Source organism: Neolamprologus brichardi, chromosome 15 (assembly GCF_056152115.1).
Source record: "Neolamprologus brichardi isolate AB-2024 chromosome 15, ASM5615211v1, whole genome shotgun sequence".
NCBI classification, from domain to species: Eukaryota; Metazoa; Chordata; class Actinopteri; order Cichliformes; family Cichlidae; genus Neolamprologus; species Neolamprologus brichardi.
The window spans coordinates 13,840,900-13,862,970 of record NC_142118.1 but is presented as its reverse complement, the minus strand read 5'-3'; the positions used below and the strand labels follow the sequence as shown (position 1 = coordinate 13,862,970).

Below are 22,071 nucleotides of genomic sequence, written 5' to 3'. Positions count from 1 at the left end.
CAGTCTGGTGCAGGTCTACAATTCTTTTCCTGGTGTCCTTCGAAAGCTCTTTGGTCTTGGCCATGGCGGAGTTTGGAGTCTGACTGGTTGAGGCTGTGGACAGGTGTCTTTTATACAGATGATGAGGTCAAACAGGTGCCATTCATACAGGTAACAAGTGGGGGACAGAAAAGCTTCTTACAGAAGACGTTACAGGTCTGTGAGAGCCAGGGATTTTCCTTGTTTGAGGTGACCAAATACTTATTTTCCACCCTGATTTACGAATAAATTCTTTAAAAATCCTACCATGTGAATTCATGGATTTTTTTTTCACATTCTGTCTCTCACAGTTAAAGTGTACCTCTGGTGCAAATTACTGACCTCTGTCATCATTTTAAGTGGGGGAACTTGCACAATCGGTGGCTGACTAAATACTTTTTTGCCCCACTGTATCAGCAGCAGAATGGAGCTAAAAATAAATGTTTGTTTCAGTTCTATGAAGCTTTGAGTATTTTGGATTAGTAGCACTGCTGTGTTTGTTGCATCATATTGCTGTAATTGTTTATATGCTTTATATATTCTGAGGTAAGTTGATCTATAGTGTTACATCATATTCTATAAGGATGTTATGTGTTTGTATACTTTGTGCCCAGTTTAACCCATTTAGCAGAAGTCAGCCTGTTTAAGGCTCTGATATCTATTCTGTATGACTTAAAGCAGTTATGACATGGTCTGATTTTCTCACCCAATAAAGGAATATTTAATATATCAGTCTACTCTTCATTCTATCAGACACAGTTATCACAGCTCGTACATTTGCTTCTTCCACACATATATAAGCATTGAGCCAAATTTAGTAATGCCAACATATTAAAAGAACAATATTTGTCTCTTATAGATAATACATCTATATATACACTGTCACAGATACTTGTCTTTAAGTGAAGATTTAAAGTGATAGGAAATATAAATAAATGCAACTTGAATCTTTACTGAAGCTCAGTGTTTGGCACAGAATTCATGTTCACTGCTGTAATAACTAACAATGATTAATATAATATTGGCCATATTATATTTACATTACCAAAGTGAGATGACTTTAGTCTCATGAACAACATTAGCTAATTGTTATTTACTAGCTAATCTTAAATGACTGTTCAGTACAGAAATGAAGCCCAACAATCATGTTTTACAGTCCTGTGGTCTCAGCCTTTTTCTTTTTGCAAGTGTTTTCTGAAGTTGCAGTCCGTTTGGCCTCTCAGGGCCACCGTAGAATTAACCTAACAAGCCTGCATTGACTGTAGAAAACTGTTTTCTACAGTCAATGATTTGAAGTACCTGGAGAGTAGTGATGGGATTTCCAGCTCATTTTAGAGATCCGGCTCTTTCGGTTCGGCTCACTAAAAAGAGCCGGCTCTTTCGGCTCCGAACCGGCTCTCCAGGTTGTTTTGTTGCTTTAATTAATTTATTATTAACAATAATATTAAATTATGCACAAAAGGAATTACTAACGTAAAAAAAGTGGTTTTATTTATATATGTTTATATATAAATATATGCGGTGGCCCCTAGAGACAAAACACGTACAAACTTCAAAACACATTTCTAGCATGAACTGAACTTCCAAAGCAGAGCTACTAGATCACTTAAATTACACAATTGAAAGCATGTTTGTGTATTTATACACAGGCACTCATATATATTCAAATAATTTAAAAACAATGTTCATTTACCTGTTACTACCACACACCAAATCCGGTCGTTGGTACTTGCTGGCTTGTGTAGCCACTAGGTAACAAAAGCTCAACACTGCACCTAGCATTCTGGAGCACTTCTGTTGACTTTTGTACGTGTTTTGAGTTTTTATGTGCTTCTGAGTTTGTACGTGTTTTTACATGTTTTGGAGTTTTTACGTGTTTTGGAGTTTGTACATGTTTTTACGTGTTTTGGAGTTTGTACGTGCTTCAGAGTTCGTACGTGATTTGAAGTTTGTATGTGCTTTGTCTCTAGGGGCCACCGTAAATATACTTTTATTTATTCACTCCACATAAAATGTAATAAATAAATCATATAATACAAAAATCAACTATTCACATTTCAACTTTTAACTATTTAAATTTTCAGCTTTTTCCTTTTACAAATTTAAAGGGAAACAACACAAAACCCTGCAAACCACAACACAATTAAATATAAATTAAAATATGAAAACAAAAATAACATGCATATTCTCTGTCATATGGGCCCGCATGAATAAACTTTCTGAATCCTTTATCATCTGCAACTGAAAATAGTTGTGGATGATTACTATACCTTTCTAATGTGACGTTGTTGTCCCTGGCTTTCTTTCTCTCCCTCTGGCTCTGTTCCTGTGCTACTGAGTGTAACTACCGCCCCTCCCCCCTCTGCCCAGCGTAAAGCACAAGGCTCGCGTGCTGAGTGAAGCAGAAAAAAAGTGCGAGAGAGAGGCTGAGAGAAAAAAAAAAAAAAAAACCCACGTGACGGCTCGCGATAAGGAGCCGGCTCGCGTCGTTCACGTCAAAGAGTCGGCTCTAAGAGCCATTTCGTTCGCGAACGACCCATCACTACTGGAGAGAGCCGGGCAGTGGATTCGAACCCACGACCTTGTTGGTGTGAGTCAACAGTGCTAACCACTGCATCAAAGACCAAATGATTAACGCAGAGGTGCGACAACATTTAAAGGAGAGAAACACATGAAAGCCAACAAATATAAGCAAGTGCATTGCACAAAGCTATGATAGCTAAGCATTCAAAGCATTTTCTGGTGAGTGTTTGGCGTCGTTGTAATATTCCAGATGAAGACCAGCGAGATGCAATTAAGCTCTCCTGCTGATTTGGATGATGAGGGAAACACTGAGCTGCTTTGTGGCTCATCAATGCGGCCTATTGTCAAGAGAGGTTACATCATCGCCAGCACATAAACAAAGACCGGCTACACATCTCACTGCTCATCTTCAAAGATCTTTGATAGAAACACAGAGTCCAGGATTTTGGTGCTTTGGTACACTAAGACAGAAATGTCGCCCTCTTGGTCACGTTCAGTCCGTTTGTTTTTCCTGTGCATGTGTGTGTAAAGCGCCTTGAGGCGACTTTTGTTGTGATTTGACGCTATATAAATAAAATTGAATTGAATTGTTTGTGTATGCATGTAACTTCACACACACACACACACAATCTGTGGGAAACTGTTTGGCGGTCTGCACAAGCATCAAGCGTCAAAGCCTCTGCAAAAAGCTTGATTAGCATACCTGCAAGCTGATCGTGCATGACTTTGATAATTATCTTTTTTTTAATAGAAGCAGTAACTGTTTTTAGACCATTCTGTGAGACGGGAACAAACTGTAAACAGCAAACAGTTGCTCATTTACACTGGAAGGTCAATGTGTATCCTCTCATAGCTCAGCTTTTGCGCTACAGGAAATAATACATCTGCTGTGCTTCACTATGCTGTGAAATTTCAGTTGTTTAGAGACACATTTACACAAAAATCAAGGCACCACAAGTCATTTGAGGAAGTGCCTCTATAAGCTTTCTAAACCCCAGGAGCTCTAGACAAGTCATTTAGCCACTGATCACCATTTCAGAAGCTATTAAGTTATTAGACGAGCATTAAAACACGAGACGAAGCCTCGCATTTCTGCTGTGAGGAAACTTTATTGCTTTCAGTTCATGCAGCTGTTGAACCCTCAGACAGCTGCATGGTCTGAATAAAAATGCGAGAATCCTGAGAGATTTTGAAAATAATTACAATGAGAATAGACCGGTTTGGAGCCTTTTTCTCAGTTAAGATGGATCTGGTCTTGTATTAATGTTTCTCATTAATTTCCAGACACTTCAACTACACTTAAATGTGAATGAATAAGCATGATAATGAGATAATGAAATGTCAGGGAAGGGTGCGTTTATTTTAAATATGCGACACGAATGGCGTCACTGAAGATCAGAGTTCCCATGTTTAGTATTTAGTTTGCGCTCTTTGGGCTTCTGTGAGGATCAGGCTCGGACTTTGAACCAGTAAATAATCATGTCTGGTTGGAGTTTTTCCATCTCATAACTTCCTAATATTTCTTGTTCTTGTTGAACTGTTCCTTTGCTAAAGTCATCCCAGCTGTCTTATTCTTTGAAGTTCTGGATTTTTTGCTCCTTCACACCAGTACTTTTTAAAATAGTTGTCAAGGATTTTTGTTGTTCATCTTTAAAGTAACCTTCTCACATGTTCTATTCACAGTTTTGTGGTCCAGTCTTTGTCAACCAATTTGAACAACAATTTTGATTTTTGTACTTCCGATCAATTATTCTGTTGTACTGCAGACGCACAGTCAGTCCCTTTTAAATTATTGATAGCACCCAATAATGATTACTTTTTATAATCAAGGCTTTGTTGTTGTTGTCATTCACAGATATTATTACATTTCCACACTGATGAAGTGATTTATTTATTTCAGAAGAAAATATTTAACTAAATAAAAAATAATTTAACTGGGTTTCCCCAGTTGTGATGAAATTTCGTGGCACAGTCTGGGCTGACAAATCATCACCGCTTTCCTCAGAAGTGTTAGTGTGGCAACATAAGGATTAAAACACTGATGATGAATCATTTATATTAAGACGTGCCTAAAAAACCCACAACAATGGCCACTATGCCAAGAAACAATATTTCATAATGAAAAAGAAAAAAAAAAAAAAAAACAGGTTTTGAGTTGTTTTATAAGTTTATTAAAAATGAAACACCGAAATGTCCAAATTACATAAATGTTCAAAGACTGCAAGTCTCGTTTTAAAAAATGAAATTCCAGTGTCAAGCTGAATTCCAGTTCGTCTGACGCCTGTGAACAGTCTTCTTTCTCTCTGAGTCGAAGTATTTGGACACACACTGGTCGAAATACGTTCTCACAGTCTCACGCATAAGTTACAAAATCAGCAAATGCAGTACAGAGCCCGCAAACGCATCACATGCAGGCAAGTTATTGTTTGAAAAAGAGGACAGCGACAAAGATACATTCACTGATTGTGCGTGAGTGTGTGTTCAAGAACGGGCAGGACTGGTCGCAGCTTTTCTCAAGAGCTGCTCATCCAAATAACATGAGTCAAGAAACAAGAGACAAAATAGCAAAAAAAAAAAAAAAAATCTATACAGTTTAATGTGGTTTTTACCTCTTCAGCTTTCTTTACGATAAGTTAAGACCACATAGATGATGACATTTGGTAAAAGTTTCTTACTGTAAAACTTCCCCAACACACACAGAGTGGTGCAGGCTGCAGCGACTGCAGGGGAAACACTGGCAACACAGAATTAGCCCAAATATGTGAACTGCTCATCTCGGTGAACTCAAATGCAACACTACGCGGTACCCTGGCCCACGTGGGTTAGACTAATGGTTGTTGGGATACATGATGAAGTCAGCAATTTCTCAAACATTAGTGCAATGACTCCTAATTAATTTGTTTATATAGAGATAGGCATGGAGGCCCTGGCAGGTTTATTATTGGAGATGGTGGAGGCTTTCTTTGATGTGGAGCCCCAGCAGGTGTACACCAGCCTGTCGTGGTTGTTGCTGCTCTGCAGTACTTTGCGTTTGCTTTGAGTTCCATCCTGAGACGAGCCCAATTTATTCTTTTGGCTGGATCCTTGTTCCTGGAGCTGAATATGGATGGGGTTTGGGGCCTGATGGGCTGTGGTAACGTGGACCCCGACTCGGTTTCCTCCCAGCTTGTGGTAGGTTGAGAGAAGCAGCCGGTGGAGCTCCCGCTGGAAAGTCTTGTTGAAGTAGAAGTAGATGAATGGGTTGTAGATGTGGGAGCTTTTGGCGAAGAGGGCGGGCAACACGAAACCCTCTAGAGCCATGTACTGGTGCTCCTTGTGGAAAATAAAAAGGAAGGACACGACAGCGTAGGGAGCCCAGGCAATTACAAAACCCAAACTGATGCAGAAAAACATCTGGAAGGGGAAGCGACAGAGTAGAGAGGGTAAGTTAGTACACTGGAAACTAATCAGAGACCTGATGAATCATCTCTGACACACAGATAACTTGTTTCCTATGAAACGATCCATTTTCAAACAAAGCAAAGATCATGTGCTGCAGCAGACTGAATATTTCATGTCTACACTTTCCTAGTAATGGATCTCGTACGGTCATGTGAATATTGACGTGTTCAGGAAAAAATTATGGCACTAATTCTATTTTTAAAGCGACACGAGTTTCTTTTAAATATAACGGTATTTTTGTTATTTTTACCTTCACTTTGTGTTTTCCATCTTGTGAGGTTGGAATGAACCCATTTCCGTTCCCTTAAATATTAATAGAAAAAACATAACAGAGGCAACTCCTCCCTACAACCTTTTGGTCATTTGGGGCCTCACACTGTGTTCTGGGCCTCATGGGCTCTCTCCTGGTACTCTGGATTTCTTGAATTTTTTTTCAAGGTCAGCTTTGACCTTAGGTGCTAATAGTGAAGGTCAAGGTCAAATGCTTAACCAACCTAGGTACTCGTATCCCCCAAGGTCTAGATTGTTGTAAAATACGAAGACAATCGATAAAAAACTGAGTAATATAAAGTTGGTTTGTTGTGACCTCGAGGGGATTTTCAGCAAATTTAAATCAGCTTGAGCTGTTATTGGTATCTACCATCGCAAAGAAATGTGAAATCCTGTGGACAGTAGAGTGCTAACAAACAGACAAATAGACAAACGGAACTGATCACATCCTCCCTTCCATTCAGAGGAAGAATACATCGATTGATGTGGCTGAAATGTATCTGTGATAAACTGCAGGAGAGTCAAACATTCAAAATCAAAGGTTCTACAGACAAATGACAAGTCAAGTATAAAGTGTGACTCAACTTGGAGAGACAAGAGGCTCAAATGTTTAGTTCTGAGATAACGCTGGAGGCTCTTCTTCCAGCTTCAAAGTCTCTAACAGATACATGTCATTATCAGCTTTGTTCAAAACCCTGTTACATACCAAGATATGCTGTTGCCTTGAAAACTCCAAGAAGAACTAAGTTTAGATCCGAACTCCAACCACAATAAAAATGCACAGAGGGGTAAATGAAAGCAATGAGTAATGACCGATGAGTAAAAGATGTGAATGCCTGTACGACCTTCACAATGCATTAGTACTGTGATACCTCTATAACTGATAAAGTCTGATCTAATGAGAATTTTACAGAGAAAGGTTCGAAATTATAAAAGCTCCAAAACTTAAAGAAAGATGCTTCATTGCTTTCTTTATTACCTCCTTTAAGATACACTGGACCATCCCATATGAAAGGAAAGAAGATATAACTGGCAACTAGCATGTAAATACTAATTATTAGCCTGGTTTTCATTTAATGCCATACCCGGCTGTTGTAATATTCATGGTTCACACCCAGCCTGGTTTTGCTGCAGGCTTCTTCCTGTCAGGAGGGACTTCTTCCTTCCCACTGTCACCAGCTGCTATTATATTGCAGGGTTTTTACTTTGCAAGATAAAGCATCTTGAGATAACTCTATGAAGACAGTTTATTTAACTTGAATTGAATTCTTATAAAGTTTTTGTCTTGTGTGCAGAACATAGTTTTACATGTAAATGAAAAAAAATCTCTCTGGATCATCTGCCTCCATCTCCATCCTGCCTCTAGCATCCTCCTCGTTACACCTCTGCACGTCCTGCATCACTACATTCTTGAATCTTCTCTGTGGTGTTTCTCTTTTCCTCCTGCGTGCCACCTCCTTATTCAATATCCTTTGCTGCATGGTCACTTAATCATTTCCCCAGTGGGAATAGACAACATGAGCTGAGCTCAATATGAAAAGCATCTGGTTTCACTTTATAGGCTCGTATATATTAATTTTTCTATTAATATATATAGCTGTGGTATTTGAGTGATGTTTTTCACGGGATATTCGGGTTGTTCTCTTTCATATGACCTGACTAGTTTGGTGTAGTTACCTGATGATGAGGTCAAGGATCAGTTATCAGGAGGAGACACGGGTGGTCATTTTTGGCACTATTCGACCACTGATGGAGAATTTCCTGTTGGTGTGCACTGAGCAGCAAATTCGAGTGCTGCCTGGACTGGATTCTCTCAACATTCTCAGTTCATGTGTGTTTTTCTTAAGTTCATGTTTAAGTCAACACAAACTCTCAGCTTTGTCATGTTGGTGTGACTGAGGTCTCCACCCTAAGCTCCTGTTGCTGGGGACCCTGTCAGCCTAAAGCACCTACAGCAAGTGTGAAAAATTAAATTGTCATGCTAAATCAAGTCTGCAGAGATAATGTAAAGACTGAAGCTCACCATGGAGAGCCGCTTCTCAGCGCGGTGCAGGTTGTTGCGGATGCCCCTAGCAGACAGCGAGTAGGAGAAGCGGGACACCTTGTAGAGGATCCTGCACTGCGACACCACAATGAGGAGGATGGGAACCAGCGTGAAGCAGGCAAAGGAGCAGATGACATAGAAGGCATCCTTGGTGGAGGTGTGATAACCCCGCCAGGCGATTGTGCAAGACAGTCCGTAAGGCTCGGGGATGTACTCGCCCCAGCCGAACAGAGGGAAGCTGGACCACACTGTAGCAACCAGCCAGATAGCACAGCACAAGAGGCGGATGTTGGTTCCTTTCAGCCGCACAGCTACAGCAAGAAGGCAAAAACAAAGGATAGAGACTGCAAGGGATTGGGGGCATTTGTGACATGAGTTACATGAAACTACTACTACTACTCTTAGCATCAAATTGTTATTAACTAACAACAACAGTCCTCACCGTAAGACAAGGTGTAGCAGGTCTTTAGGTAGCGGAGGATGCTGATGGCAGCGACGGTGAACATGCCGCACAAGCCGAAGGTGTAGCAGCCGAAGCCGTAGTAAACGCACGTGACGTTTTCTCCCAGCCAGGCGTGGTGGAAGGAGGACAGGATGGCGAGCGGGTAGAAGCAGATGCAGCAGAGGAAGTCGACAACAGCCAGGTTGACGCACAGCAGCTCCGAGCCCACCATCTTCTTCCTCCTGAGGTAACAGATCACCAGCACCAGCCCATTCCCCATTACAGAGAGCAGAGCTGCACCGGGAAGAAGGTCAGAAGGAAACTGCTGCATTAGTTTAGTATTTGGCCTCTTTGGAAGCAACACTATTTTTATAATTGCTATGACCAAAATGTTAGCAAACATTTAGAAAGTTTTTGAGACAAAGCAAAAAAAGTTTACATATTTTATACCTTCAAAAGGGCATCGTTATTACTTTAAAGTGAGTGTATCCCATGGAAAATGTTCCCATCAGATATGCCAATGTCAGTTTTACTTAAACAGCACATTTAATTGCAGATAATATCAATGTTGTTTAATATAAAGATAAAAACAGTCTCACAATGATGCCTCAAGACAATTTAAAAAAGCAATATAAAAGTATATATAAAAATAAAATACAACACACTTAAACCCTTAATGCCGAGGGTGTCATATTTGATAACTGAGGTTTTCTGACTACATCAGTGTGATTTGTTTTCCCCTGAAAAAACAAAATAAATTCCACAAAACTCACATAAGCAAATACATTTTGATTTTTTCAGCCAAGATTCCCGTTTTGATCACTGTGTTTCAAGGACACGGGTAACAAATAGGAACAATTTTATTTGTTCTTGACTTTTTGGAGCAGCAGCAAATATTTGCCTCTTATTTTGAGATATCCAGCTGTTAATATGAGTGTTGCTCATTAGTTTGAGAATCACCTGATGTCGGCAGATGTTGTATACTTGTGTGGAAAATCTAAGAAAAACATCTTTAGTAGAATAACCTTCTTATGGGCACTTTGCACTATTTGCCCAGCAGTCTGACATGCTAGGAGTTCATTTTTAGTTTGTACATATCAAAGTGAGAACCACCATGCAGAATAACTGGATTATTGACGTCTTAGAGGCAAACCGAGCACACATTTATATGAGTGGCAATACAATACAGGTTAAATCCTTACTTATAGTTACTGCTATTGCAATGCACACCTTCAGCGCTCCCAGTCAAGTGTAATTAGTTTAATGAGCGACTGAGCCCTGCAGACAAATAAAAGTCAAATATAAGATCTGAGAAGTTCACTGAAAACGAACCAATGGAAAGAAAAGGAAAATGAAATGATTAAAGTTTAAATACTTTATATTCAGTGGAAATTAAATCAGTTTTTATAACTTAAAGGTGTGAATGAACCTTATTAAAAAAATAGTCAACAGCATTTTTGTTTTCCAGGTAAAGCAGAAATAGAGAGAACAGATAAATGAGCATACCGATGGAGAAGATGGCCAGTCCCACGCATATGTCAGCAGCTGGGGTCAGTTTGGAGGTGAAGGCGGAGGTGGTCCAGTTTCCATCAGAGGAGTTCAGAAGCATCGGTCGCTGCTGCTGGTGTTGCTGCTGCTGCAGTGGCTGAAATCCAGTCCTGTCTGTCAAAGGGAGACGAGGCTGACTTTCTTTTATGCACGGGGTCCTGTCGCCATGGTAACTCAAGTGTGTGATGTCCGTCAAATACACGGAGGATGGGGATCCAGGAGCTCTATAGACAAGGACGTTATAAGGACTTTGGCTTAACTGGCAAATGCCACCACAATATCTCCAACAGCCTGGGCTTTAACAGCCTAACCAGCTATTTTTTCATTTATTCTGGGGTATTATAGTTTAGTTTATTTTTAATCCTGCAATATTACGATTCCTCAACATTTTGTTGACTTCAACTTCCAGGGAAAAACCACATTATAGAGCCAGAAACTGCAGTTCCTCCAGCGGCCAGTTGAAGCTGGGTTTATAAGCGAGTGAGACTTCCACATTAAAAACAAAAACTTAAGAGATTAGATGACCTTTTCACAGCGTGGTACAAAGACTGGTTTTCCTTCTTTGTGGCTTATTTCTGCCCTCACAATAACTATAGAGAAGGTGGTGTTTTATAACTGAAGGTGGCATGGCTGCTTTGATTTCCATGTGTGCTGACACACACCTGTAGATGGATCATCGCAAGCTGTGTTTATGCTGTGGTTCCTTTTGAAGCATTTTTAATGGGAGTTTTTTTTGACTAATATAGACCATCTGGACATTTAGGATTCTTTTTTGGTGAGTGAATATTAAGTGTTTTAGTAGTCTGGTGCATTAGTCACCCTCTCATCCAAATATGGCACTTTTGGCCTCAAAAGACCAACATGTCACCATGCAGAGGTCAGAAACTGATAGGTGACGTCTACACATGGCTCACTGTGCGTGAGGCCAATGCACAAGATTTCATTTGCTAAACTTTTCGGAAGATTAAGTGGATTACATGCAAGTGTACACTCCTGAAAGCTGTGTTGCAAAACCTGTTAAAACTACAACCTGCTGTTTCAGCTGCTCAACAGAGATTCACTTGTAGTTCATCTTTTTGAGCCACACATTTCTTGGGAGACGTGTCCGTCACCTCATTTTGCACATTTTAATATGTAGACATGGTGAAGATGGCATGCTGAAGTTCAAACTGAGCATCAGAATTGGGAACAAAAGCGATATAAGTGACTAGTATGGTTGTTGTCAGACAGCCTGCCTCAGACAACCATCTTTAGGCTTCACAGAGGATGGCCTAAAAAAATGAAAACATCCAGTGAGCAGCATTTCTCTGGGTGAAGATACCTTGTTGACATCAGAGGAAAATGGCCAGACTGCTTTGAAGTGAGGAAAACTGAGTAACCCAAATAACCACTCATTACATCCAAGATGTGCAGAAGAGCATCTCTGAATGCACGATACGTCAAGTCTTGATGCAGATGGTGATAGCAGCAGGAGTGACACCCGGTGTGGGTTTCCTGTTTCAAGAAAAGGAAATTGAACTACAGTTCACATGGGCAACACATAATTGGATAAATGCAAGCATGAAAGCATGGATCCATCAAGCCTTGTATCAACTGTTGATGGCGTAATAGTGCGGGGTTCATTTGTATGTCGGAGGCTACCTGGTTATTGTTGTTGACCCTGTCCATCCTTTTATGACCTCGGTGCAATCATGTTCGGATGCCTGCTTCACAAAGGTTAGAACAAACTTCTGGTGAGCTGATTTCATGAGCCCTTCAAACCAAAAACCAAGTATTTAAAACTTAATGATTCAGATAATTGAGCTACATTTGAAAATCCTTAATTTTATGCTAAGTTCCCATGTATTTTTACTCCTGTGCAGCAATGTTGGTATAATAGCACCACATCAGGGCTGGTTCTGGTCCCCGAGCTGCACAATAGGAAGCATAATAATCATCGCTGTTGCTTATGGCAGGTCGAGACACCATCTGCTGACCTCTATGAAGAACTGCAAGAAAGCAAAAAAGTCAAAGGAGGAAAAAAAAGACAACTGGAGGCTTTGAGTAGAAAGATAAAGTAGACTTTATTTAATGGTGAAACCTAAATAAGATCTGTGATTACAAAACAGGCTCCCCATGTAGTTTCTTTCAATGTCACAGAGGCTGGAATGCTGTACTGACAGAAAAGGCATCAGAAAGACTTGACCTAAAATATAAAGCTTGAAAACTACGAGCTTCAGAGAGAGTCGAGAGAAAGAAACCCTCTCACGAGTCGTTCCTACAATCCAATGGCAGTTACACTAGTTTAATGAAGACGTTCAGCAGTTGTCAACATCAGAAACTGGAGAATAAAAGCAATCGTGACTTCATGAAGTCTGTAGAAAAGAGACAGTGAAGAGGCATAGATGGTAAAAGAAAGGGTTTCCTTTGTTGCACTACGTCATAAAGGGCCTCATTTGGTTAGGACATAAAAATACATGGTAGCACGAAAGCCTTCTGTGCATCAAATGTCTAAGACGCGTGGAAGTCTTTGCACTGACTGCACTTTTCTCAGACCACTGAAATGTTACGCTGTACATTAAATCAGAAACCAAGTGGCATTATCCCTTTAAGTAGCCTCCAAGCTAACATACACATATACACCCACGCGACAAATATACACTCAAGCGCATCCTGCATCCCCATCATGAGCCAGCTGCAAAAAAAAAAAAAAAAAAGAAACATCCAAAAATATTCGGGTTATCAATACACTGGAAAAATATAGCACTGTAGGTCTCTCTCTTTTCATTTTTAAAGGAATAGTTTAGCAGCTTGGGAAATATCTGAGTAAGAGGTGAAGATCGGTTTGAATAAGCAGCCTGAAGCTAATAAAGTTCACCCACCAGCTTCTCCAACTCTAACACTGCAGGCGTCTGCATGGATTAAACAAACCACATCTCTTTTTAATTTTTAAGCTTTGGAGGTGCTGTTTGGGTGGATTGTATTTCTCAGGGTAGAGCCAGGCCAGCTGCTTCACATTCACCACATATATTCAACCTCTTCCCCTCGCCTTAAAAATAGAAACAATGCTGAACTCCTCCTTTAAAACTCCAGTTATTAAGAAAAATATTTCCTTTGTTGAAAAGCTCTTTCTCAATACTTTAGTGTAAATAATTTTATAAACACAGCTCTGCGTTTTTCAAATCGGCATCACCCAGATGAATACATTTTTACCAACACCTGAAACACAAAAATAAGTGTTTAGTCTTATTGTTCATTAAATTCATCGTCTCAGGTAGAGTCATTTACAGAGCGCTCACTCTATATCTGGGATTAATATCTCTATCCATTTTGGCCATCTTTAAAAAAGGAAGTGGCTGTGTTCTTTAGCTTTCCTGTATCTTAATGCACACCAAATGTTTACTTTTTGGGTCTGGTCCCAAACACCCCCCCACCCCACCCCAAAAAACAATAATTTTTGCCATTCTCTTAAGTGTTGGCAGCGATGAGGAAAAAGCACATTAAAAATAGACATCTTTAAATAGCTGTTCAGCTCTTCTAAGTGCAGCACAAATCGGAAACATTGAATTCAAGTCATCGTTATCTCCTCCCCCGTCTCCGCGTATCATACAACGAATATACCGAAAAGAAACATTTTCAGTTAAGAAACTAAATGTGAAAGGATAAATCTTTGATCAGACAAAGTATACTGCAGCCACACTGTAACATCCAAAAATAGTCTTAAGTTGAAATATAGATTTTCTTTCTTGCCAAAGAAATGCTGGCGTTCACTCTAAGTAGATTTCATATACTGCTGAGGTGTGATTTGTGTTTTTACGTCTCTGTTGATCCTACCCCGGCAGTCCTGAACGCAGCATCAAACCGTTACAGAGTAAAACACTGACGTCCGGTGTCATTTGGCACATGGGGTGCTCTCGCTGACAGCTGCGGTGGCGTCGGTGTCTTTGTCGTCTGCGGTGACGGCAGCGGCGCTCCTTTCCTGGTCCTCGTGGTTACTGTTACTATTATTGTTGTTGTTGTTGTTTTGGACACTCGGCAGCCCGTGGCTGTTGTTCTGGACCAGCGGCATGTCGCCGAGCTTCAGCTCCTCCAGCTTCTTCCACAGCTCTTCTCTCTCCTGCTCCTTCTTCTTTTCCCTGTGAAATCACAGTATTTAAAAACAAAAACGAAGCAAAACACCAGACACCAGTGTTGATATAACATTTTCATCACAGTTTTAATCAAAACAACCTATTTTTCCCTAACGAAATAAAAACTAATGCATGAGGACAAAAAAATATGATGAAATTCATAAAAACAAGATGTTCTGGAGAGATGACATCCAATCTGAACTAATTAAGCTGTGTAGTAAGATCAGACGCGCACATTTGATCTGACCCTGGGGAATCAGGAGAGGGCTTTGGCTAACAACGTGACAAAACGTGAACACCTGGGAGGAAGTGAAGAGACATAAGGACACATTTCATATCTGATGTCAAGGAAAATAACAGACTAAACTGTGTGTAGCAACGTTCACTGGTAAAAACGAGGTTTTACATTTTATATTTTAGTCAGTTATTATATGTAGTTGGCAAAAACTAAAAGAGCATAAACGCCCAAATTATAATTATGATTAAAACTAAATGCCTTGATCCTCTAAATTCTTGTTCATTATTACAAGCAGAAACATTGTCAGCCATGCTGGATGTAATACTCATTTTCTTCCTTTTCCTCCACTCTGCTTCTGGTTGCTAAACATTAAATGAATTTGCATGAGAAGGCGTGAGTTTTACTTTGACCTGCTGACACTCATCTTCTGCTCCCATTCATTAAAACGCCTTCTGCTGTGTCGGCTGTACATGAAGTGATCTGTTCGCGCATGAATGTTTGGCAGTGACTAAGCGACAGGTGAATGTTGTGCAATTAATGAATAATCCTGTTGTGGGAAGAACACAGAACTTGGCTTTAAATGTAATGATAAATGCATAAAACAAACCAAAATGACCATTTCTTCACTATTAAACATTAAAAAAAAAAGAGATGAGATCAGCAAAAACATTCTAAATGATTTCTGAAGTTATGTGTCAGAGGCTGCACAGCATTACTTTAACACTTCAGAGACATTTTTTCTTTAGATAACAGAAACACGACAGGAAAACGAGTGTTTGAGTCACTCACCGTTGCCGGTCTGCTTTATAGGAGGACGTCAACTCATCGAACAGTGTGCAGTTCATCTCCATCAACGTCTTCAGCACATTGTAGACTAGAGCTACGATTGTCCTGCAACAGAGACTGCCATCAGCAACACAGCTGTGAAATGTGCATGAGTGGATGTCATATTTCGCTGTAACTGTGCAGAAAATCTATTTGCTGGTGAATCATTCCCAAACCAGCCAACACTCTAGTTTTCACACACATTTCTCCATCTTCTAGTGCCTTTACATTTTTGTTAGAAACTTCTGTAGTTTTTGTGATGCTCAAACCTTGTTTTAACAAATAACTGGATTACACACATCCCAAAGTTTTGTGTGTGCGTGTCAACAAGTCTCTAAGTGCCAAATGGAAACTGACAACCTGAGTGAGCGCAGCTAATCATAAACAGGAAGGAAAATCAGCTGAATGAATTAGCCATATTAGCTTTAGCTTCACCGCTTTTACAGTGAAAACAGTACAAAGTGATGCAGAAACACGTGTGAGCTACATCCTTCTCGTAAATGTATGTGACAGGTGACTGTTGGCTTCAGGAAAGCTGGAACAATATTCATTGTTTTAAGCTTTCCAAGTTAACCACTCATGATCAAAATCCCTGTAAGCAGGTTATAAGAGCATGCTCGGTTCTCAGAGAGGTTTGTAATACTTTGACCTCCAAGATCTATGCTAAATGATGTGTGAGACGTGCCAGACATGATGGCGTCTTTTTGTCTCGCCTGCCATGTGTACATGTCAACACATTCTTAAGAAAAGCTCACGACAGTAGCCTTAACACAGACACAGCAACAGGTTTCAGTGCACATTTTTCATAGATGTGGTTGAAAGCGGTCCTTTGACTTTTATTCATTACATAACAATTGTTTCTAGCGTGCGGCGGTCACGGTACATACGGATTCCAGTGTTCTTTGGAGATTCTGTACAGGCTGCCAAACATGATGGGAAGGATCTTGTCGATGTTCTCTTCGATGAGGCTGAGGATGTACTCGTTATTCCAGAAGTAGAGCGCCCGCTCTGCTACCTGCAAACACAGAGAGAGAAGAAAAACTCCAGTTTAAAAAAAGAAAACAATGAAAGCTGACTGGAATTTGGAAGTGTTATGATAATGATGCTCAGAAAGTAGGCGACCAAAGCCCTTTCAGACATGAAAGGGCTTTGCTTTTTATGCGCGTCTTGCATAAATCCAGCTTTACATGGGTAATTTCTATGTAGCAGTCATGATAACACGAGAAAAGCTGTTGGTTTATAAGACACTAAACATAATTCAGTTTTCTTATTTCATTAAGGGTTTTACACCACTTTTACATGTGCACTGCAGCCTATAGGTTGAATCAAAGAACGCAAATGCAAATGCTCAACACAATTTTATCAGACATTCGATTCATTCATTCAGCAGCAAGGTCTACGCACGGTCTTTGTGAGACAATTAAAGAGAACAGTCTGGTGATTTTCATAGCTTTCAAGTGGTCATTGAGTGTCCTGCTTCCTGCCCTGACTAAACTAAACAGAGCCACGGTTCTCAAAGGAAGCGTTTGTGTGGCTTGTGATAAGTAAAGCATTAACTAATGTACTCGCGGTTCATGTTACACTACAGAAACACAGAACAGACCATCTGAGCATTTCCCTTCAATATTTAACTCCTGTTCTTGCCAACATATTGATTTAAGCCTTCCATTACTGAACAACCACAGCTGGGGTCACAGAATTAACCCGCAGAATTAAAATCACCCTGAAACATCCCTTAGTTACGCTGCTGTTGGCTTCGGTTTCCAGGGGATGCAACTACTTTCTGGTATTATAACTAGCACTGTGTTTACATGTCCTAAATGGTTCCTGTCTCCCCTAGCTTGTGTTCTTTTGCTCTATGTTCCTCTTTTCACTTTCCCCTCATTCACCAGCCAGTTAAAAGATATTGCTGCCCATAACCCAGTCGGGTGACACAGGAAGTCTTTTCGTGTTAAAGGTTTTTTCTCCCCACGGTCACTGGGCTGATCATAGGGGGCTACCTGATTGTTGGGGTTTTCCCTTGTAGTGTCTTTAGCTTTCAATAAAAAGAGCTATGAGACAATTGCTGCAGTAAACTGGTGCTACAGAAATAAAACGGAATTAACTGAAATATTAACAGCATCTAACTAATTATTAATAAACTATAAATCAGCAAAATACAAAATTACTAACACAAACCACAACTACTATCAAAAAATATATTACAAATATTAAAAATGTTTGATGCACTTATTCTTTAATGTGCTGGCCCTCAACCCTGAAACAGCACTTCCTGTAGTAAGAACATGTTGGGCACAGATGACCACCTTCTGTACTTCATATGAGCAACACCACCTTTGGACCATAATCTGACCAGATTTTAACAACATTTCGTGTGTGAAAAACAGCTTTAAAGATAAACTTTTATACTGCAATATTTTTAAAAGCATACCTGAAAATGCGGATTGGTCACACATTTGGAGATCTGCTTGAATAGTGGCTCCTGGATCTTTTTGAACTGCGTTGGTTCGATGACATCCAGAATCTCTTCAATTTCGCCCAGAAACATCACCTAATTGGACAGGAGGTGCAGAATATTGAAATGGGGCTGGCAGCATACAGATTTTTAAACATGTTGTCTGTTTGTAGACATGCAGACTACCTCTTTCTGGCTGCAGGTTTTAGGCCAAAATTTCAGCAGACCACGGATCACCTTTGAAAAAGAAACAGAATATTCCTTGAGTTTTTCTCTCTCGTGTCAATTTGAGTGGGCAGCTTTTAGCATCCACAACACATTTCTCTGCAGTGTAGACAAATATAGTGCCTAGTCTTTGTGCTTTCAGTGGGAGAAATGATTAAAGAAAAGAAGAAAAAAGTACCGGCTCTGTAAGCGTAGGATCCTTCTCCAAGAACTGCACCACGCAGTAGGCAAGCTGAGGAGCACAGATAAAAATAAACACAAACAAACCCAAAAATTGCATCAGACAAAGTAGGCATCACACTATTTGAAAATAATATAATTATTTTAATTAATCCCCACTGTGTTGAACAAAGCAGTGAATTCTTAAAGAAGTATTTTAATTTCCAAGCCACTAGAAGGTGCTGCAGTACAGAGATTACACCATCGCCTTGCTTAATCCTCCTGAGACAAGCAGCTGCATAATTCAGCTATAAACAGTCTAACAGTTTCTGTGGTTTCTGTGCAATGACACAAATCAAAACCCCCAATAATGTTTCCAGGATATGGTGAAGAGTTTCCTCTACCTGTGCATGAAAAAGAGCCAATCCTTTAGCTGTGTGTAACGGGATGAGCACCTTCATCAGAAACTGCTTGTGCTCGGCTTTCAGAGGCAATGCAAACCCGTTGATGATACTGCAAACAGAGAAACAGCAGGACAACGTTAGATTACACACAAAAAAGCAGCATGAACTGTGAGAATAGAGCAGAGCATGGCTTTAAAAAGGCCTGAAGAGCCTTTTACCTCAACATTAACAAGTAAAACTAACTTGCAGGTTATTGTAACTACACAAGATAGTGATGCGTTTTCTTGTCACTGGTTGGCTGTATTGCACAAACCAATGAGGATTAAAACCCATTGAGACGTCCTAGTGGGCTCAAAAGTTATGACCAGGTCAAATTAATCTCATTCACTACCAACTGAGGGTGGCTGAGTGCTATGACTGCATGGTCAGTATTAACCACAGCCATATTGAGCAGGAAAATATGTGAGCACACCATCACATCATCGTTTTACTAATGTGAGGCCACAACCACACCTTTGTAGTGTGGGAGTCAACCAATAGGATCACTCCCTCCACGATCACCACCTTCTATCAGGTAATATGCAACATACAATATTTCAAGATCATTTAGCATTTCATGACTATTTCTATGGTTTTTTATGCACAATTAATCAACACGGAGAAAGTGATGTTAACGACTTTGCTAAAATTGTTGAATCAACACATCAGGATCAAGGATTTGGTGGAATTTTAAGTGGTGTCCATGCAGGTTATGTTGTATGTGACATTGATCTTGAGCACAATTTTGATGAAAACCCATCAGCTGATCACTGTAAGTGTGACTAAACTATGACCAATAGAAAGAAAGAAAGAACTTTATTGATCCCCTTGGGGAAATTCCTCTCTGCATTTAACCCATTCACTCAGTGAAGCAGTGGGCAGCCATTGGGCGCCCGGGGAGCAGTGTGTAGGGACGGTACCTTGCTCAGGGGTACCTCAGGGTAGCTGTTCAGGGGAATCGAACCCCCGACCTTCCAATAGTAGTGGTTATTATGAATTGGGGATAATTTTATGGGTTTAACATCTTATATAACAAAGAAATCCTTCTTAGAAGTTACAATTTCATTCAATTCGTAGATCAATAAACGAGTCTGATGATCAGCTTTAGTGTACAGTTACTGTGTAACTTTACATCACACAACATTTTGTCACTCACCTTCCCAGGATCTCTAACAGTTCAGCAACTCCATTGAAGTGTTCGGTTTCATATATGAACCTGGAACAGCAGCAAACACATTGACGACTGAAATTATCAAACACGTCACAACTGTGAAAGCACAGCACCCTGATCAGAACAATTGATTAGCACCGCTCCCAACGCTGCGCTCCTTTCAAATGCTATCACTCTGATTTGGTATCCAAGTTGGGTAAGTACCATTACACTGATATTTCATGATTCCTAATCAAGAATACTACAAAATTATACCATCATAGCCTTTATAATTAGCTAATTTATGATTGGAGCCTAAAAATAAACCCACAGAAAACAGGCATCGCCTGCATACTTGCAGCCAAAAGGAAAAAGCTAAATAACTCTAATCTATGTAGGGAATGAATAATTATCTGGGAAAAATCAAACATATTTGGCTTCACACTGGGAGGCTCTTATGTAAGCCAATGATCCATGCATCATTTAGCTCATCTGTTTGGTAACACATTTCCATCTAGCTGTGCAGACCTGGTATGTACAGACACAGCCTGACAACTGTGGCACTATTTTTATCCTCTACGGCAGATGGTCAAAGTGGGTGCACCCATTTTTCCACCTTGCCTGTTGGAAATGACATCAAGTGTCCCCTGTTTCAATCATCTGAAGCTCATTGTCACGCAGCAACAGGAGCAGTAAGGACACAACACACTGCTGCCGGGAGTAAGTGACACCTCCAACTGAACCGTTTTACTTCTCCTGGTGTTTAAGGCCTGGAGTGAATCCGAGTGAAGACTTTAGCTCACTTTGTGCAAGAGGTGGTCAGCTGAACAGACCAGAAACACTAAAACTTAAAAGAACTGACTGAATACAGTGCTCATCAGTTTTTCAAAAATCTATCAAAAAAAACTTGCTCAAAACTAAAAATTGTATTTATTACGCAAATAAACTGAAGTTACTTTTTTTTTTTTTTTTAATATATCCAAATTTGAGCTGACACACTGGACTTCTCTGAGAAGTTAGTCAAACATAACATTCAGCCAATAAAAATAATGTGCATGTTCAGGAATTAATTGCTGCAATTTGGTATCTTAATTTAAATAATTTGCTTTACTATTTTTCTGCTTTAAAAGAAAAAACAACAAAAAAAAAACAGCTAATTTAAAAATTCATGGACAACAACAATAATTATATTTTAGCATTAAAAAAATAATTTTGATTAAAGAGCTTGTGCATATAGGTAAATTAACCATTACACAACATGAATTTGTTATTTAGAAAATGTTTAATTTAGCTGTTGTTTGGTTCTAATAAATTTGTTGTATACCGCTGTAATACTTTGTCAGAAGAATATTTAGTTGATTTTATTGGGGACAGCTTATTCTGTGAGATATAAACCTTACACCTCTGGTGCAGACGTGGAGAGCTGGAGTAAAGACGGTCGAGAAGTCACTTCTTTGAAGTCTGCTTAAAGCCTGGGGTGTGCAGTCGGTGAATTGTAATGTAAAGTCTCTGCTGACGAACCCAGGGGGTTTTCTGTACGGTTGTCCGTATCCTCTCGTTAACAGTCAGATGATGAATTTGCATCACTGACAGAAGTGCAGTACCAAATACACCAAGACTCTCACCTGTTTAACAATCCCCTCAACATATCATGGTGTTACAGGGGAATACATCAACACATAATGTAGCGCAAAAAATGTTCATAGTATGCAAGTACATTTTTTAAATTTGTTCAATTTTCAACTCAATTCCCTTTAATTTTATTTGTATAGTGCCAAATCACAACAACAGTTGCCTCAAGGTGCTTTATAGTGTAAGGTTAAGACCCTACAATAATACAAAGAAACCCCAACAATGAGATGATCCCCTATGAGCAAGCGCTTTGGCGACAGTGGGAAGGAAAAACTCCCTTTTAATAGGAAGAAATTCAGACAGAACCAGGCTCAGGGAAGGGAGGCCATCTAGCATCATTTGTTTGGGGATTGGGTGGGAACTTTTTTCATATTTGGTCAAACTTATATGGAAGAACCGTTAAGGAGAGGAGGCCAAAACAATATCTAATGACGGAATAAGATACCTCAACTGCTTAATTGGCGTGTTTTTTGGTGATTTTCTGCCACATGTTCTTTGAAACCACATATAAGAAAAACAATATGAACTAAGACACGTTTTCTACCTGCT

At 39.8% G+C, this 22,071-nt stretch overlaps 2 protein-coding genes across 2 annotated transcripts in view; both read right to left on the bottom strand.

The window, feature by feature from the left end:
• Positions 1-4,984: 4,984 nt before the first annotated feature.
• Positions 4,985-12,236, bottom strand: opn8c (opsin 8, group member c). The gene is made up of 6 exons (XM_006792567.3): positions 11,928-12,236; positions 11,608-11,780; positions 10,245-10,510; positions 8,739-9,032; positions 8,276-8,607; positions 4,985-5,934 (listed from the first exon to the last, which is right to left on the bottom strand). The coding sequence occupies exons 1-6, from the start codon at positions 11,952-11,954 to the stop codon at positions 5,443-5,445; spliced, it is 1,584 nt and encodes a 527-aa protein (XP_006792630.3). The 5' UTR covers positions 11,955-12,236; the 3' UTR covers positions 4,985-5,442.
• Positions 12,237-12,330: 94 nt separating this feature from the next.
• ppp2r5a (protein phosphatase 2, regulatory subunit B', alpha isoform) overlaps positions 12,331-22,071 on the bottom strand; it is a 57,515-nt gene continuing 47,774 nt past the window's right edge. The window contains exons 7-14 of the mRNA XM_035908438.2: positions 19,897-19,956; positions 18,702-18,810; positions 18,317-18,370; positions 18,100-18,150; positions 17,890-18,009; positions 16,346-16,473; positions 15,423-15,524; positions 12,331-14,401 (exon numbers count right to left, since the gene is read on the bottom strand). Coding sequence (XP_035764331.1) covers positions 14,158-14,401; positions 15,423-15,524; positions 16,346-16,473; positions 17,890-18,009; positions 18,100-18,150; positions 18,317-18,370; positions 18,702-18,810; positions 19,897-19,956 — 868 coding nt within the window. The 3' untranslated portion in view covers positions 12,331-14,157. The remainder of the gene's footprint in view (positions 14,402-15,422; positions 15,525-16,345; positions 16,474-17,889; positions 18,010-18,099; positions 18,151-18,316; positions 18,371-18,701; positions 18,811-19,896; positions 19,957-22,071) is intronic.

What these genes read in the sequence shown, in the direction of transcription:
- opn8c (XM_006792567.3), bottom strand. Translation starts at nt 11,954, where the DNA reads ATGGACAGGGTCAACAACAATAACCAG. An exon ending in GGGTCAACAACAATAACCAG is followed by an intron (nt 11,781 to 11,927) that starts GTAGCCTCCGAC and finishes TTCTTGAAACAG; the next exon opens with GAAACCCACACCGGGTGTCA. An exon ending in CTGAGAAGCGGCTCTCCATG is followed by an intron (nt 5,935 to 8,275) that starts GTGAGCTTCAGT and finishes TTCCCCTTCCAG; the next exon opens with ATGTTTTTCTGCATCAGTTT.